The sequence below is a fragment of the Chelon labrosus genome (assembly GCF_963514085.1).
Source record: "Chelon labrosus genome assembly, chromosome: 9".
Lineage (NCBI taxonomy): Eukaryota > Metazoa > Chordata > Actinopteri > Mugiliformes > Mugilidae > Chelon > Chelon labrosus.
In genome coordinates, this window is record NC_140359.1 from 13396579 (window position 1) to 13415689 (window position 19111).

A 19111-nucleotide genomic window follows, 5' to 3' on the forward strand; every position below is an offset into this window, starting at 1 on the left:
GCATTATTCATGGTCATTATTGCTTATTGAAAGTAGACTCTATAAATGATTCAGGTGTGCAACAAAGAGAAAAGCAGCATAAATAATGTGCAAAATTTGTATAAAGTATATGTATATTTAGCAATTTTTCCTTCTTAGGGAAAATACAGGCTCTGTTCTGTTAATATGAGCTGTTATGTAGAGTAAGCATTAGCACGGATTGAATTATAGTTTGGTTTATTTTCATTCAGATTTGTTTCTGTATACTACAACTATACTTGCAAAAACTATGAGCTGATGGTGAGGATGGTAACTTTTTCATCAGATTTCTTCTAAGCCAGTTTGAACTGGAAGCTTGCATGACTCTGGCTTCTCGGCTTCTTTATTTAATGGCCAGTGTCGTTCCTGCATTATTGTTACAGATGGTGTTGTTGAAGTAAGGCATCATCTCTGATAGACATTCCGTGATTAGAAGTCATTACTCTCCGTGTACCAACAGCTTTAAGGCTGTGGCTATAATACCAGTTCATAAATTTCTCAGAAATTTAATGCGGTGTGACAAACCCTTTCCACGAATTTCTTTTTTAGAAGCGAAGCAAACAACAAGTGTATGAAGAGGTTACATCCAGACAGTAGGCATGTCTCTGCTTGATGTCCCTGCAGTTCTTGTAGCAGATAAACGTATAACAACACAACACAGCACAGACTGCACTGCGTCTCTGCATCAGTGTCCTGCTTTTTAGCATCTAACCACTAGTTTGAAGATAAATGGGTACAGGCACTGGGACACTGGGCTGCAACAACTTGTCAGTTCTAATACTGGTTAACCGTATTTTCTTGATTCATAATTTGGTCAACGAAGTCGGAGAAGCACGTCCAGCCAGCTTTCAACAATCTTAAGATATTAACCACGCTAGAAAAGTGAAGAGCAGCAAACCTTCACCCAAGAAGCTGGAGAAAGAACAGTTATCAGTTTGACAAATGATTATTCACTTGAGTCATTTTTTCACGCTACTTTTAGATTTGCTTGATGAATTTGCTGCAGGTTGAGTAACCACTGAATCACTGCAGCTCTCATCAGTCAGAATTTATCTGATGATTAATGTTAATGTTTACCCACCATAAACCTAATCAGCAATCTAAAAATATTCACATATTCCTCAAACGGTTTCATCCAAAGATAGATACAACAAGAGAAATCAAATTGAAATGTAAAAGCGTAGATATGCATTTATTAGACATGATACAGTTTCACCAAAACAAGACACATGGCTGGTCTTTAAACATCTTTAACAGCAATATTACTAACACATAATATTGTTAACAGGAGGCCCACAGTTCATTCATTCACATTTCTTATGTTCTAAGGTATCTATCCATTCTAAATCTAAAATGAAAGGATCTGTTGAAAGTGGTGCATCTGTGTTAAATTGACCATGTTTCAATCTTGGCTTCCACTGATTTGACCAAGTCCTTCCCCAGGACCCGGAAGTCCTCGAGTATGGCTTCTGCATTGGGAATGGTATTCGCTTGGTCACCAGACACCTCCACGCTCCGAGCACATACCTGTGATGTCTGATGTGCGATGACACACAACAAAAAAAGAAACATTAGGCAAGAGTGGTGAGTGGTGACATGTGAAGATGGGGGCGAAAGAGAAATATGACACAAGACTTATCGCGAAGCAAGCTGCTAGCAGTCCAAACAAGCTCTTTGCTTAATGCTTTTTAAATGGAAAACACGAGCGACTTAGTCTTTACCTTGAAGGGCACGGGGAGGAAGGCCTTTGGTTTCCACAGAACTGCAATCACTGATCCACCGTATGGATCATAGAAGAAGAGGGCCAGGTCTCCGTATGCTTCCTGGAGATAAATAAGTTCAGGTGAGCTGGTAGTATTGAAGCCAAACACAAAAGCCTGTTATGTAAAATGGCGACGGTGGATTTGCCAAATCCAGTTTGATAGTTTAGTAATCCGCGTGAACTCACTGTTTTAACAAATCATTAATAGTCAGGTGATGATTTGCTAACACACTGCAAAAAATAAACATGTAGGAGATGTGAAAGGTAGTGCGTGACCTTTCAACACATTGTGAGGAGATACAGAGAAAACTAAACAAGAACTAACACGAAGTCAGACGAGGCTTTTGTACGGGAGGAACTTTTTCCACTTGTTCCTATAACTGTTGGAGAATGCACCCCCTCATTTGTGACTGAACCTTGAATGACGCAAGTTTAACACCAACAATGAAGTCCATATATGCACCATTTGTGTGTGTAGTGCAATTTAAAGTGACGTTAGTATACCAACCACTGGGCAGCTATCATGTCCCTACAGTGTTTCTGTTGGCGCTACATCGACTTAGACGCCGAGATTGCCCAGAACCGTGATTAGAAGGAAGGAAATGGGGGGAAAAAAAAGAGTTTGTATTTGTCTGCGTTTGTAGAAGTCCAATCCTTGGCCAAGAAACATCCTTAAACATGAGTCACGTGTAAAAAATACTGTACGGAGAAACGGCCCAACGTGGACAATATCATTTCTGAAGTAGAGCCGTTCAGAGAAACGTCCACAAGGTTTCTAGGAACTTCACATTAACGTAGACCAAGCTTAGATGACAAGGCCTTGTGAACAATGTAAGTACAGCCTAGTTTCACTGGGTATTTCTCCTCCATGTAATTCATTTTAATTGTCAGGAAGCTGCTGGAAGTCACATAGCCCAGTTGCAACTTCCTTGCGTAAATCCTGCAACATATCTTTCCTGACCTCCCGTATGAAAAAGGCATTATCATGGTCACAAATTTATTTTAACGTAAAATGTACCCTTGACAAACAAGACTCACTCTTAGCTCTGCAAGGTAGAGGGATACAGGGTTGTAGTCGATAACCGGTAGGGCCCCTCCAGACTGGGAGACGCTGCCGGTCATTACACCCCTGCTGAAGGTGACGGCGGGAGGGTCAACTGCCTGGCTGAGCAGGGGAACCTGCTTTGGGTTCAGGTGAATCACAACATCGTAGACATCCAAAGGAGGACGCATGACCACCTGCACACAAAGAGAGATTAGTGTTAGATTAGTGTGAATTTACTAAATAATTATGCATTTAATACAACAAATTATAGGTGTGGTGAGTAAACGAGCGTTTTCAGACACCAACCCTGACATCTTGTATCTGGCTGCCGTCCATCAACTGACATTCCAGCACCTTAAGACTCTCTGCGGCCACCGTCATCACACGCTGCAGCATCTGGACGCACATCCAAGAGAGTCATTGAACGTTGCGGCACGTCGCCACAGAAAACACTCCGACATGTAATATATGCAGATCACAGTTGTGGTTGTAAAACTTTGTCTAAAAACAACTGATTTCTCAGAAAACATAAAAGAACCAACTGCAGGCACGAAAAAAACAAGAACAACAAGAATAACGCTGTAAAGAGCAATATCCAGCAATTGTTGTATTTTGAGTATTACAAGGAACCGCCTACTGTCTCAGCCCATCTGATGAAAGCACACCCTTACGTCTCTTACGACTGAATAAAAACACACGTGGGACGAGGTCAGTTTCTTGTTTATTAAGACTTGAAGAGGTAAATATAACTGTGTGAATACTGGAGACCACACACATCCTGTTTCCTACCAGAGAAACAAATGTGATTACAGCATAATAGTAGAGACACTATTTTCTGTATTTTCTATAGAAAAATACTTTACATTATCAGCCTAGCTGTTCTAGTGCTAATGTTAGACTTTTGTTAATTTATACTACAGTTAAATGGTACTTGTGCTTCAGTTAAATAAGATTATCCTTTAAGACAATCCTCTAATTTCTTCCACAGATGGGTTTTCTGAACAAACCCATCAAACTATATATATATTTTTTGACTACTCTTTTTCTTTGTGTTCACCCACCAGGCAAAAATACTTTAAAACTAACCTGAAATCTATTTATAGCGTCTTTATTTTTTATTTATACTCATAAAGGAACTTTAATTTTAACGCTGTTGATGCATTAACTCCATCATAATCTGCTCCCTAGTGGCCATTCAGTTGAATTGAAATAAACAACACACTGAGCCAGGATCATTATTGGTTAGGAAACTTATTTTCAGTGTCAAGTCTGAGGACGAGTTATAGGTGTTCAACAAAATGCAACATGAGCAACTGCATCAGGCAAAATGATATCATTCTGAACATTGAGATTAAGTTTAGTGGATTTAATCCACACTGACGTCTCTTGTCAGGACGTCCCAGAGCACAAAGTTCCTGCTCTCCGCCACCGTTATAAAGGGGGATGCTGGACAGGCTCGCTGTTAAAGTTGGACTCATAGGGGCAGAGAGCACAGGAAACTTATCTGGGTCAGCTACGCACCATGGGGAACATGTGTGTGTATATTTTCGTTACGCTACTGTGTACCACAGGACTCTTCAGCCACGGTCACGTCCAAACAGAGGAATACAAAAGCAAATATCTAACTTATTTCGCTACGGCAGAGGACGGCAATGAAAAGCAACTGGTGAGCTACATCTGAGGTTTTTATGTCCCTGATAAACATTCATTTGAGATAAAAAAAAAAAATATATTTTGAATGCTGCATATTCTTATTTTAATCTTGAATTATTACATTCTGCTTTTCCAGATCAGTAATTTACATGAGGTTTTGAAAAGACTTCAGAACAATCAATTTCCAGTTTTAAGAAAAAGGCACGGCTACCTGCCTCCGGTATGTGTCCAATGATCTACTGAATCTGTTTAAAGCAACACATGTGAATCCTTTATTAATATCTTACATCAGTTGGGTATTGTATGTTTTCAGTGTGACCCAGGAGACCAGTGTGCACTTAGAAAAGGCTCCAGGATTGGACTGCTCTGCGACTGCACTCTGCCGAGAACTTGCAACTCTTTTCTACACCGCTGTTTATGATTCTGTGTATTTTTGAGTGTTGAAACAAAAAAAGTGAAATCGTGTAATCTTATTTCATGGAATAATTCTCTGTTTTGTCTTTTTTTTTAATGTTTACTGACCACATGAACTGAGTGCTAACCTATTAAATGTGTTGTTATATGTGTCTTTGTATTTGTATTACTGACCTGTACACTAGGTGATCGTTTGGTCCACATCGATAGCTTTTTGTCTTTAGGCGTTGCTATAAACATGACAGGCAGAGACTCCCTGGAGGCCATGAAGCCATTCTTGATCTCTGTGTAGTCGGCAGCTGCACGTGATAGAGAGCCAAACAATAATTACACTTGGCGTTGAAACAGCGACGCATATAGAGAGGATGTTTAAACATGCCGGGTGGGTAAATAAAAGTAGGTCAGGAGGCATATGTGTCATAGGGAGGGACAAAGGTGTGTGTGTGTGTGTGTGTGTGTGTTGTGTGTGTGCATGCCTGTGAGCTGGTTGTTGAGGTCAACCACCAGGGGGTTGTTCCTCCAGTCAAAGGAGGACAGCAGATGAAGGAAACGGAGGAAGCCCACCTGCGGAGAGCTGCGGAAGACAGAGAAATTCACGCACATGACCCACTGAACAAAACAGTGTAGAGAAAATATGTGTCTCCACAAATGAAAGGAGGTGGGGCGATTAAGAAACATGGTTGTAGTCTACCTTGGAACAGTAAAGGGTGCAGGCTTCAGGAAAAGCGACGCCACAAGCAAATCTGCCGTGTCCTCTGTGATGTCGTCACTGAAGAGCTGAGACCCCAGCCAGCGTTTGGCCAGGCGGCACACTGCTCCGAAACATGGGTGCTGCTGCTGGAGCCTGTCAACGACACGATTAAGTATGAAGAAACAAAAAGATAAACGTAAGATAACAGAAAGGAATATAGGGAAAGTTGGATTGAATTAAAAATTTTATTTTTTTTTTTTTACCCATGCAATGTGCTGGTGAGTAGCGGCTTGTGAATGGTGGCCATCTCCAGGGCCTGAGCCTCCTCATTGTCCCTCACTACCAGCAGTCCCTCTGCATTCACACTCTCCCTCAGCACCTGAGGCTCACGATGGTACGCCACCTGGATGCGAAACAACAGGCCGCCCTGGAAGCAAAGGGAGATATGTACAAAGCCCTTAAAGACCAAATATTTTTCTGCAGGTATCCCTGGTTGGACAACCGCATGTTTGGGGTTTACTGGCTTCGTGAACCTGCTCAGTGTTCAATGTTGTTGTTATCACTAGAAAAACCAGTTGGACAGAGCACCAATACAATTAAGTAGAACCAGCTGTTCCTGGTATGGCTCTTCTTTACCCATCCAACACCTTTTCAGTCTCTACTCCCCTCTCACTCCAGCCCTGAGTGTGATTCTGTCAGTTTCCCTCGCGAATGTCGCCATGTGCTTTCTCACGGTGGGCGATTATTTTATTCTCAAGTGCCATGAGATGATATGCTATCATTTGGCACCATTTACATAAAACAGAACTGAACTAATACACAGCTAAAATGAACACACTGCTGTGAACAGAAAAGAGAAAACTTGAACTTCAAAATTAGATACTAAATATTAAGCACATTTTTTTTTTTTTTTTTACAAGCTTGAAGATATCTGAGGTATACAAACTCAAAAATATACCTTCCAGACGTCCAGGTGGGTGGGACACGGTCTGCACGTATATTTATGGTGCTTATTAAGTAGCTCTGCCAGTCGGATGTGGAATGCAGCTCGGATATGGCGGATTGCGAGGCGGTCGTGAGGCCACTTTCCGCTCCCCTCCATGTGACAGATCACTGGAAGAACATGGTTGACAATAAATTGGCTTTGAGTTTGCTTAGCTGAAGGTCTGTGGTTAAGTAGCTGGAAATGTAAACTCAGTTAATATTTAACTTTGTCATCATAGCAGTTAGAAACAAACAAAGCAGCGACATGTAGGCAAACAAGCAAAAGATAAATCAAGTTATATTTCAGTAAGAGTAGCAATGCATTACACGTCAGTGGCAGCATGTCTAGATGTAGGTTTCAATAGATTGAGGAAGAGGCACCAGCCCATTAAATAGCTGCTTAAGGATGAAGCTCTAACCTGTGATAGGGGTGATATAAGCAGGACAGGGCTTCCCTTCTTTTGGCACCAATGATCTAGAAGTCTTTTCTCTGTCAAAGAAGGAGTAATCCAGCTTCAGCGGCACAGGAGGAAATACCTACAAAGCACAGGGCAAGTATTAGAATTGCTTTGAAGACAAAGTCCAGATAAAAGTAAAAAAAATGCACACTGAATTGTAGCTGGATTGTAGTTGCGTTCTAAAATTGTGCAAAAAGACTTTATCACTAGTAGTACTTCTGAATTAATGAGAGTGGTTATCTGTCTAGAACAAGACATATCACCTGTGTGTATCTGAGTGCAGGGTGGGCTCCTTGTACTGCTGTGATGGAGAGAGGCAGATCCTCCAGCCTCCACAGTTTTCTGCTCAGGTCATCATAAGACTGAACCACCAGTAAACTCTCCTCTTCTCCAGTACTAGGCACCTAGAGAACATAATACACATTGGACAAACGCATTATTATGGAGTATATTTTAGGGAAGAAACACTGACACCCTCTTCTGATGATTTTAAATAACAAGTATAAATATATAGGAAAGTATATATACATATAATACTCTTTACAACAATTCCAGAAATTAAAGCATGACTTAAGTTGCTAAATTATTATTTACTTAAAATGTATTTTTCAAAAGGATTATTAAAAAATTTAACCACCACTGTACAAATTTACACAAAGTGAATGGTTTGAGAATGGATACAAGACTATTCATCAGCTAAATTAAATCTATATTCCGTATGTTTTTCCAGCGTTTTAAATTTCAAGCTTATTTAATCAAACTTTAAATAAATCACAATTCAATCGCAACGATTTACCTCACTTCCTGTTTTGATGACATCATCAACCAGCGCCCCGACATATCTGACGCAGGACTCGGGGATGTCTGCATGCCTGGTGGATAAGAGATGCATTATTTTCCATGTTTAAATGAGCTTTCGTCTTTAAACCGACCACCTCGTCGTCGCTGCCGTTTCGTCTAGGAGAAATGTTTAAATGAAACAGACCAAACAGTAATTTATTTCAATTGCAATCGGCTTTGTCACCACTTGCTAGCTTGCTAACGTAGCTAACCTTTGGGTCAGCACAAGGTATGAAGCGCGCGGGAAGGAGACGGAGCTCTGTGTGGGACTGCTTTAAACAAGTTGGAAACTACGTCCACTGCATGAAATGTGACACTACATTTAAGTATTGCGGCGGAGCCACCACCACCATGATGGGCCACGTGAGCAGGCATCATCCCAACACGGCAGCGTTAGATGAAGACGAGAAACCGTTGATTTGTACAGTTCAGTGTATCGAGGAGGAGAGTGTTTCTAATTCGGACATCATACAGGTTTCTCCCATGGCACCCAGCACGACCACCGCCACTCATGATCGGGACTATGGGGAGAGGAAACGCCTGAGGCGAAGCTCTGTTTGGGACATTTTTATCAAGGTCGACGACGAGGTTCACTGCACAATGTGCGATACAAAACTGAAATACAGGAGCAGCACCACCACCATGATGTACCACATTAAAAACAAGCACCCGGACGCCATACCCAATGATGGTGTGTCTCTGGCAACACATGCAGAAGTGACTGAACTGATCTCCAGGATGATTGAAAAGGACATGCTCCCAATCACTGTGGTTAATGGTGATGGTTTCCGTGAGCTTCTTGCATACACTGTGCAGAATTATAAAATGCCGTCTGCAGCTGATATTACACGCATTATTAAAGGCCATTTACATGAGAAGATGGAGGAGCTTGCGTTGCAGCTGAGCAAAGTGGAGAAGGTAGCTCTCACAGTTGATTTCTGGACAGCCCTCCCATTTCAGGGGTATATTACAATTTCCTGTTCATACATTACAGAAGACTGGCAGGGGAGGTCGGCCGTGCTGCAGACACACAAGCTTTCATCAAACGGCCACATTACTACAGACAGCGTCACAGAGAAGCTTCTCAGCACCGTGCAGATGTGGGGTATTTCTGGTAAAGTCACTGCATGTGTTCATAACAACACAGAGGACATTTTCTCAGCCCAAGCTTGTGGCCGTATCACCTGGAACTATGCTACTTGCTTTGCCACTACACTGCAGGTAGCGGTCAGTGATGGGCTGAGTGAGGATCTAGTCCGTATCGTCATTGCTGCAGGGACACTAGTCAGGCATTTCAATCACAACAAGCTGGCAAGTGAGGCCTTGGAGCACAAGCAAGTTCAGATGTGCCTGCCAAGGCACAAGCTTATTCAGTCAAACAAGGCGAGGTGGGACACTATCTGCGACATGTTTGAGCGCTTACTTGAGCAACGGTGGGCAATCAAAGCTGTGCTTTCTGATCGCGCAATCACCAACAGACAGGAAGCCCACAGCCTGGAGATTGAAGATGACTACTGGCAAATAATTGAGAATTTCACACCTGTGCTGGCAACACTGAAATGGGCGACAACGGTCATATCTGCCGAAACAGAAGTGTCCATTTCAAACATCTACCCAATCACGTTCAGTCTAATTCAGACTCACCTTGTGCCCAAAGAGAACGATATTGAACAAGTCTCAGAGTTCAAGCTCAAAGTTCAGAAGTCACTCAGAAATCAAATGGAAGTAGGTGTAAACTAGTGTTGTATTTCCATTTCTGCTTTGAAACACATTGCCATGATAAACAATCTATGTGTCCTTTATATAATGCTTTTTCAATGTTGTTTCCTTTTCGCAGGTTGACTCTAACGAACTGGCTTCAAAACCAGCTCTGATTGCCTCGATGCTGGACCCTCGTCACAAACATCTCAGCTTCCTGACGCCAGCAGGGAGACTGGCTGCAAAGGTTAAACTGCATGAACTAGTTTCAAAATTAGATGTGCTAACTACTGCAGTGGCCATGAAGGATGAACAACAGGAGACCCTGGTCACACCTGATATTAGCCAGGTGGCTATGCCCTCACAAATGAGATCCGAGACCAAAAACACCATGGTCTTGCTGCTAGGAGACAACTACAGCTCCTCCTACGCCACCGACTCCGAGGCTCAGGTGGATTACTACTTGAGGGACATTGCTCCCTCACTGGACATCAACCCTCTGGAGTGGTGGCGGGTAAATGGACCTAGGTTCCCCAAACTGGCCACTTTGGCCAGACACTATTTGTGTGTACCTGGGGTATCGCTGCCATCTTTATTATCAGATCCTGGACAAACATTTGCAACAATGCGCACACGACTGAACCCAGAGCATGTTGACATGATGATCTTTGTAAACAGAAATGCACAAGTTGCACCATAACCCTTACATGATGGAGATTAATAAACTGTGCAGATAACAGGATGGGGAAGATGGGAGTATTAAGAAAATAGGTACTCCTCCATTGCCAATATATTGTACTTGCTGGTGTGAACAGTGCTATAAACTAATATTTATTATATCCAGTAAGTAAGAAAGTAAGAAATTCACTCCTCAAGTTACTGTATGTTGTTGGTAATTTCAAACACTGAAACCCAGCTGATCACCTCACTGAACTTGCTGGCCGACACTAAAACAGTGAGCCAGTGATAAAATTCTGTCAGCCATATTTTAGGAGACATGCAGTGATTACAAAATCTTGAGACATACTCGGATGTCTGGAGGAGGAAGCTGTGTCAGTGTTTCATTTACCTTCAACATGGGCATTGTGTTTTTGTACTGTATGTCTTGAATATCCAACAAAGGTTCAAAAAACCTTTGTTGGATATACCATGACCTGGATGACTGAGAACCTTCACAGACCTACGTCTTGAATAGAATTCTGTGTTACAGGTTAAATAAAAACTATGGAGAAAAGGTGGAATATATATGAATATATGTATTAACAAAACAGCTTGAAACTTAACCTACCACACTAACCACTGTATTGCTACCAGTATTGATGTAATTAGTGTTGTGCTCTGAGTAAGCTGTGCCAAAATAAAATACGTACAGCTGCAGCAGATGTGTGATGATCTGTCTGGGAACCAGCCGCTTTTGGCACATGCTCTCTCCCTCCCACAGCACGGCTTCAGTGATGGCACCGTCCTGGAAGCGACGCAGCTCGGAACGAGGGCCCCACAGCTCTCGAAATTCAGCCGCCTAGCAGAACACGGCAGAGCTGTTAAGAATGACTCCTTACACGAACACGGTAACACAGAGAGGATGGGAAAAATGTCTACAAAACAACGTTAGTGCAAAGTCTACGCTAACATGCAACAGATTCACCTTTTCTGTCAGCTACAAGAAAAGCATTTTCTACATTACATTATCCTACATCCTATATCTGATCGTTGGCTTATTAAACTGTTTGCTTCAGTACCTACTGGATGACAAATGTTACCTAGCAGCAGTGTTTTCACGACCTAATGGCTGATGCTGCCACTTCAACACCAAGAGTGTACAAAACTTCCCATGTTGTAGCCACAAGCTCACTGGTTCCATCTGAAGGCAACATCAACCAAGAGAGGCCTGCAGGTAGCCAGCATTTGTTTGATGCTGCAGCTCACTGCACTCTTGCATTTTTATTCATTTATAGAAAAACAATAATTTTAGTAAACTCTGAAATAAATGTGCTCCGTCCTTGTAGCGTGTACCACCAGAAATATAAATCAAGAGATAAAGCCCTACACGTCCAGCAAAGAGCTACATGTAAGGTTACCTTGGGGTTGTCTGCTGGTGGTCCTCTTTCTAGGACAGAAGCTGCAAGCTCCGGCCTTAAGAGCAAACCAAAGGAGAGGGGAGGCTGAGCTTTGTATTTTGGTGCTTCACTCTCCACAGACCACTGTCATGAAACAAAAATTAAGCAAGTTGAAGAGATAGTGATTCAAATTGTTATTATTTATTTTTTTTACAAAAAGTAGTAAGTTAGCTTTGAATAAAAAATAGCGTTGACTCTATCCAGACTTTGTTAGCAGTAGCTTCAAATAAAATCTATAATTATAAACAATTAAAAAAATAAGTCAGTGAGCATGTTTTGGTATTTGAATAAATCACCTCAGGGTCAGGAGAGAGTGAGTGGGTGAGGAGGTGAATCCTTTGGCCCAGCCCTCGCTGGAGCAGCGACAGAATAAAAGGGAGCGCAGTGTGGACATAGTTTCCGCTGTGGTCCATGAGCTCACTGAGGAGATTCAGTTTCTTGCAGCTGGACTGAAGCTTCACTAGCTCGCATAACCTGGGTGGGAGATGAAGAGGAGAGACACACAGAAGCAGAAGAGCTGTAAGGATGAGAACTGGAAAGAGATCTGCACCAAAAGGAAAACTAATGTGTCATTTCAGTATATGGGTATTTCTTTTCCCATTATATTCATTATTACCTCAGTTACTATGAGTATGAGGAAAGGATGTCTTTAAACAGTATTTACCCACATTCTATAACTGAGAAGTTAATATAGACAGTGGAAAATTATAATCGCCTATTTTGTGCACATGACGGGCTGGATGTGATTACTTGGTGTTGCATTAGCAGATAGAAACACACATACTGGAATACGTGGTCGCTTGTCCTTATCATGGTTTTGGGGGTCATGAGGAGGCTGTGGAACGCATCCACTGTAGGGTTGTCCCAGAACTGCATCGACACAGACGCCTCGTGCTGCAGCTGGAAACCAAATTGAAAACAGTCAAAAACCACTCGCTTTATCTCACCAGGGAAAATAATCCTGTGTCCAAACATAGCCCTGTTTTTAAATACCTGTTTGTAGGTACAAGCGGTCATGTCAGCGCACATGTTGAGGTGTCCCGATGGGTCGACAAACACAACCTGGAAAGCATTGTGGAATTCTGCAACAGAAGGCTGCAGGCAAAAGAAAAAGGCACGGAGGTCAGTGGAAGGGTGAATAAACTACAACCGCAGGTTTGTAATTTGAGTTAGACCACTCACAGCTGTAGAGTCAGGATCTCTGGCTAGGCTGATTCCGTTCACTGTCAGATCAGTCGATGCTGAAGATTAGATGAAACGTTGGTAAGTTGCAAGATTTTCAAAATAAACAAAAAGTAAATTACGTACAAAAATTACCATTAAATAAAGTGGTTGAGTGGACTTAAGATTTTCTTACCCAGGAAGTTCAAGCTGTTTCGAAGCAGCTGATAGGCTGTCATGGTGTTACTGATCCTGTGAGTCATCAGCAAATAACCCAACAGCATAGAAGCCAGGAAGCCATTAAAACAACCAGTGCCCTGCAAGACAATAAGAGAGTAACACAGATGTGAGATAAACAGAGAAGAAAATACCCTGTAAAAAGAAGGAATAAAACTTCGTGTAAGTGGTAGAGTAGCTTCAAGTTTCCTACCCGGTCAAGTTCTCTTTGACGTAGCCAGACTTTCAGCAAGGCCACCCCATCTGCAAAAGCTGAGCACTGGGAGCTGATAGCAGAAAGGAACTGGAGGTGGGCCCTGGGCAGTAAATCCCCCAGAACAGAACTGTTGTAATGTGGAGTGGGAGGTTCGCTGGTCTCTGTAAAAAAGCATGCAAGGAAAAATTGTTGAGGTGTTGCTGGCTGCAATTAGGTCCATATATGTCTGACACTGACCCAATCATTTAGCAAAACATATTCAAGTTAGAATTACATAGAACATGGGCTTAAATTGGGCTCAAAGAGAGTCATCTTTAATATTAGGGTATTCACATTCAAATCGGATGAAAGGTTTAGGAATTACTCTAGGAGGAACTTTTTAATATGTAGCACGCTATTTTTCAGAAAGCAGCCAAAGACACAAAATGTCATTGGACAATTGATTCAAAGGCTGTTTCATGGACAGATGGAGGATATTACATGTGATGCATTTACATTTAGAAATCGTTACTGAAAAGGGAGCTCTTGGTGCAGATGGAAATCCCTATTCTGCAAATTTAAAGGCTTCATCAGAGCAGGAAAAATAGGAGTAGCCGAATCAACAGGCCATAAAAGGTCCAAATAATGCAACTGTGGTGGATGATTTCAGGATCTAATAAAAAAGATCCTTCTTCACAAGATTCAGCCAATAGCAGAACGCTGTCCAGAAGGTAGACATATCATTACGCAAATCATTTATAAAACACAACACACAAGATCAGGTTAGACTTGGTCAAATAACATCCAAAAACACAGTTCTACAACAGCACAGATAAAAACTAAAGCCCCGTCCACACGACACACTGGATTTTATTAATGTTCCATTGTCTCCTGATGCCCCATCACTTTTAGTTACTTCCTGGGTGTACACATCTTAAGATCAACCTGCATGAATTGTAATAAATAAATTATAAATAAACAGCCGTACCAGAGTGGGTTTTCTGCAGTCCAGTGTACCACTCTGTCCGGATGTTGTTCCTCTCAGGGTGGAAACGGTTAGGAGTGAAGAAGCCAGGAGGAGGACACGCGTGAACACGGACAGTGAAGCTGGAAGAGTTTTTATCTGAAGGGACGGGAAACCACAACATTTCTTGTGTCACATATCATAACCAGAAAAAGTCCATACAACGTAAACTAAAGAGATCATGTAGGAAATCAAAACTTAAGTACTTGGAGGGGTCAGCAGCAGAACAGGTCGGAGTCGATTCCCATGGAGACAGGAATAACGCATGGTGCCGATGTCAGGGGAGGATGTGAGATACTGGGCCAGGCCTGCCAGGTAGAGGGCCCTCTTTCTTGGATACCTTTGGTTCAGGACATCTTTTGGGTGAAGGACATCCTAAAAAGAGCAAAATGAGCCGACAGAAGATGTCAGCACCTCTTCGTTTCAAGTAAATACAAATAAACGAACAAATAAAAACAAGGCGCGTGACTTACAGCTGGGATTGTGACAGCCAGGTCCACCATGACGTTTGGTTTGGTACAGGTGCCCAGAGGATAGCTCCCGATCAGATCAATAGAAGCGGGGGGTGCCATGTGGAACTTGCCCTTTGTTGTTTTGGGCATCAGGAGAAAAGGGACCTTTACTGCACCGGACAGCCAGGAAACATCACTTACCTGAACACACAGAGAGAAAGAGAACAGCTACGGTTACACACGCCTGTATTTACTGAATAGAGCTGAGCCTCAATCATGAAGTTTTGCTTACCTCAACCTCTGGGGAGGCTGGCACCGCCTGGAGCAACGTGGTGACCGTCTGAACGAAGGAATCGATTTGCTGTTTCCTGCGCTCACTCAGGACCACCTCTTTCAGCAGTTCCTCCATCTGTTGTTGGTGAGAGACCATGGATATTGAGTGACATGAGTGTGTATTGTGTATTTTATCATGAAATAATATGAAATCACAGGCATTAGACCAAATTAAATTTCTTTCTCCGCCTGTGATCTCACCTGCATTTTGAGCAGGCTGCAGTGAAACAGGCTTTCAGCCTCTTTCAGCTGGTTCAGCTCCTCTGCTGTGGGAGGTCTGTACAAATCATTTCGGGAGAGCTTCACTGGGTGGTAGACCACCGTCTCTTCCTCCCCAGCATCATCGGGTTTGCTCCTTTTTGCTTTAACTGGAGCTTCATTCTCCTCCTCTTCCTCCTCCTCATGAGAGGAGTCTGAGGGAACCATCTGCAAAACGAGAAAACAGAAGCTTGACTCCACTTGTCTCATAACGAGTACATTTATTATGACAGAATTGTGGTCTAAATAAACACTAAGCAAAAGCAGTGTGTTACTGAAGGTTAAGTCAGTAAGACAGTTTATTTGTACCGCTTGTAGATTTAGAACCATAAACTAGCAAATAAAGAAAAGTAAATGCACGACTCCAAGCAAAGCATGCAATCAACACCCCTGAACAAGTGATTTAAACTGTCATGTTAAGTCGGAGTTAGCCACCGAGAAGCTAAAAATCCACATAAACGTTGTCGGTCTTACCTTTGCCGAGTCCTCTGCAACTCTCTGCTTCTTTTTCATGTCTGAACTGTTTGCGACGTGGTGATAAATGCGATATTTTCAAAGTTTTGATCAACACCGCTTTCCCTTCATTGCGATCTCACATGTGCCAAGGGTTAGCTGAACATGCTACCAAGGAAAATAGCAAAATATCAATCTGATTGGTTTAGAATGTGTAGGAGTGAATGTTGATTGGTTGACTGTTTGTAGGTCCGCCCCATTGGGTTCAACAAGATAGGTTGAATGAGCACGGAGCCTGTTCACGGTAGGTGGCGGTGTGGCGGCGTGCTCCTAGTTGTTGGTACTGCAAAAACTAACGAAGAAGAAGAAGAAGAAGAAGAAGAAGAAGAAGAAGAAGAAGAAGAATGACAACAACCACAATAACCCTAGTATTACAACCACAATAACCCTAGTATATACCTCTAATGTGTCAGGGACAGCAAAACAAACACATGCAGTAAACATGTTTTTGTCAAAATAAGGTAAAATATTTAAATGTATTTATTTACATTTTCCCTAATCTCTACACATACAGATGTTTAGTAGAATCAATTCATACAGAGAGGAGATTTTGTTGTTTGTCCTACCTTCATTAATATAAATAGATCGACCAAAATAACAGAAACACCAGTAGTCTGCAATACATCACTACAACCAATCTCCAAAACAATCATGTGGTTGAATTAATGCCTCTCCACAACAATTTAATGAAGGTATGGAAAACTGACACTGCTGTATACCTTATAAACTGGCACTTGTGAATGTGTGTGCAAATTGGGACGTATGAATTACAAACGGATGCACATAGTGTATGTAGTGTACTTGTATGAGCACACAGATATTATGTGAATCCAAGTCCAGTTTGACCTAATTACATAATAGTTTTGGGTTTCAGGTAACAGTTCAGGAGTGATACACACAATTTAATCAAACAGGAACTGTTTATTTTTGCATATGAAAAGGATGGTTACAAAACTGGAAACAAACATGAAAATAAAAAATATTCTATTTCGTGAGAGGCATTGACAGAGCAAACAGCTTTCTTTTTACATATAATAAGTGACTTACTCTAATTTCTCTGTAGGGGATAATATGGCTTATAGTCAGCAGTAAATACACAAAATGATAACTAATACAAATTACTATTTTATCAGGTACTATACTCCTATGATACAGTGTAACTCAATACTGTCTGGTTCACTCAACTGCAGACATATATCATCACTAAATCTTACAATCAGAGGTCATGGCTCTTGGACAGAAACAGTGGGGTGACCGTAGGTGGTGGACCAGCAGTGACCTGATTAACAGAATATAATGGCACAGATGGATTACGCCGTATAGGCCTCAGCTTGGTAGACTGGGAAGGACTGTCTAAAATGAGAGAGTTCATTTCAACTGACCGGACATCCAAGAAAACATCCTTGGCGAAGAGCATTGAATCAGGGCTGGGCAACACAAGCTGTTTCTTTGTTTGTCTAGAAGGATACACTTCCTTCACACAATCAACATCATTATTAGTCCCCTGAAACCTTCTGAGAGGTTCCTTGGAGCTGGTTAGTGGCTTCGGTGGGGTAACCGTACAGTCAGTGTGTTGGTTGTTATATTTAGTTTCTAGTCGGGGTAGTACACTTTGTTTCTTCTTGGTATTTGGTTTTGAACAGGTGCTATCCACAACCTCATACTGAGGAAAAACGCAGTGTTGAGGCAAGCAGAGAGGATCAAGCTTTGGTATGGGTTGGTAATTCTTCTGCCTCGTCAATTTTCTCTCTACCCCCACATTTTTTCTGTCTGTCGGGCAAGATAAGGGTGGCAGTACTCTACCTGGAATGGGTTTGCGAGGTAAATTAACCTGCTGCTTTCTTTTGACATCAGTTTTTGGTGGAGGGCAAGGACTGATCACTTCACAGTGCGTGCCACTGACAGGCTTCCTGGGACTTCCTTCTTTTTTAGGTTGCTCTGGAGAGCTCTTTGTTTGGGTCTCACCATTGCACTGCTCACTGACTCTTGGTTCTGTTTCTGTTTCTGAGATCTGGCCCACGTCAGCCTCAGCCAGCTGTTGGAAGTGGATACAGAGAAATTATAGCTATAATGTGGAGAGTAATACAAATAAATGAAAACATATGCAATACAGAAAGAAGACTTGTATTAGAGACATACTAAAAGTACCTGTTGTGGGGTGATATGAGGTCCAAGGCAAGTATTTACAACAGGCACACATCCTTGAGCCCAGGCATCTGGTGCTGCTGGCATAGGCTCTGAGTCTTCTGTTTTAGATAATTCCTCTGGCCCTTCATCTTGATAAACGATTTGGCGCTCTAGAGTCTGTATGATGAAGCTCTTGACCCAGGATGTTGTGTAAGGTATTAGCTTAATGGCAAAGACAGGCAACATCATGTATTTTATATTCTACATGTGTATGGATGGCAGCAAGACGAACGGTAACAATGAACTGAAATCATAATAAAAAGCCGATGTGCCTTTTCAGTTTTACCTGTCTGTCAATGTCCACCTTTGAACAGCCTTTCATGACGTTGTTCGTCAGGTCTTCCATGAATTCCCCCACTACCTCATGTGCCTCCAATACATCTGGCCACTGCTCTTTAGTTGAGTCAGGGATAATGTTTTCCAATTCCTCCTCCTGTACTGGAGGTGGGGTCTCATGGGCAGTTTTTGACTTGGCTGCAGTGCGGGGCATCTTGGTTCAAAGGCTGGTGTGAGATATTAAACACAAATAATAAGAAACAAAAAAACATACTGATGTATTGATGGAGTATGACAAACCTGTACTCTGTTGGATAGACCCACACTTAACTCTGTATCATCATAAATTAGGAATATAGACAAAAATCACAAAAAGTATTTTTAATAACCATTTTAAGGGGGCAGGCAAATTAACTGTCAGTCTTTACATTAGGGTCCTCCTATATCTGTACATATGTACAGACTCTATACTTACTGCTCTTGCACTTCTGGTTATTTGCTAACTGCATTTCGCTGTCTTGCACTTAAACAAAATCAGTGGGTTTGAGTTATCATGCTATCTTCTGTCTTGTGAAAAAAACAGTGTACAGGGACCGTCTACAAAGTGTAACGCCAAACAAATATGTTACAGAAATATTCTTTGACTTCACAAATATTTATTGTAGTGTCACCAAAATCCCACATTAAGAAGCTTCTGCGTTTTATACTATGACACTCAGTTTAGGACATATTGCTCACTGCTTACTTCCGGAATTATTGAGAAAAAGTTGTTTATTGTTTGTGTGACCAACAGGAGCTAATGAGAGTGTGGAGTG

At 41.9% G+C, this 19111-nt stretch overlaps 3 protein-coding genes across 4 annotated transcripts; 2 read left to right on the forward strand and 1 right to left on the reverse strand.

Moving 5' to 3' along the window:
• Nucleotides 1-1191: 1191 nt before the first annotated feature.
• nol6 (nucleolar protein 6 (RNA-associated)) lies at nucleotides 1192-15926 on the reverse strand. Of its 2 annotated transcripts, XM_084552189.1 has the most exons (26): nucleotides 15795-15926; nucleotides 15264-15488; nucleotides 15022-15138; nucleotides 14751-14930; nucleotides 14484-14652; nucleotides 14242-14376; nucleotides 13272-13435; nucleotides 13038-13158; nucleotides 12863-12921; nucleotides 12674-12775; nucleotides 12465-12580; nucleotides 11977-12154; nucleotides 11642-11764; nucleotides 10934-11082; nucleotides 7822-7897; nucleotides 7289-7429; nucleotides 6987-7104; nucleotides 6542-6696; nucleotides 5847-6010; nucleotides 5584-5736; nucleotides 5369-5466; nucleotides 5067-5191; nucleotides 3132-3221; nucleotides 2819-3019; nucleotides 1740-1841; nucleotides 1192-1554 (listed from the first exon to the last, which is right to left on the reverse strand). In XM_084552189.1, the coding sequence occupies exons 1-26, from the start codon at nucleotides 15831-15833 to the stop codon at nucleotides 1405-1407; spliced, it is 3450 nt and encodes a 1149-aa protein (XP_084408315.1). In that variant the 5' UTR covers nucleotides 15834-15926; the 3' UTR covers nucleotides 1192-1404. The 2 variants fall into 2 exon arrangements, with proteins under 2 accessions (XP_084408315.1, XP_084408314.1); XM_084552188.1 differs by lacking the exon at nucleotides 15795-15926 and having other exon boundaries at nucleotides 15264-15614.
• On the forward strand, nucleotides 3241-5050 carry LOC311493499 (cocaine- and amphetamine-regulated transcript protein-like). The gene is made up of 3 exons (XM_084552191.1): nucleotides 3241-4491; nucleotides 4615-4698; nucleotides 4792-5050. Exons 1-3 carry the CDS (start codon nucleotides 4348-4350, stop codon nucleotides 4897-4899), a joined length of 336 nt encoding a protein of 111 aa, XP_084408317.1. The 5' UTR covers nucleotides 3241-4347; the 3' UTR covers nucleotides 4900-5050.
• LOC311493498 (E3 SUMO-protein ligase ZBED1-like) lies at nucleotides 7905-10927 on the forward strand. Its single transcript, XM_084552190.1, has 2 exons — nucleotides 7905-9590; nucleotides 9703-10927. The coding sequence occupies exons 1-2, from the start codon at nucleotides 8097-8099 to the stop codon at nucleotides 10261-10263; spliced, it is 2055 nt and encodes a 684-aa protein (XP_084408316.1). The 5' UTR covers nucleotides 7905-8096; the 3' UTR covers nucleotides 10264-10927.
• Nucleotides 15927-19111: the final 3185 nt, after the last annotated feature.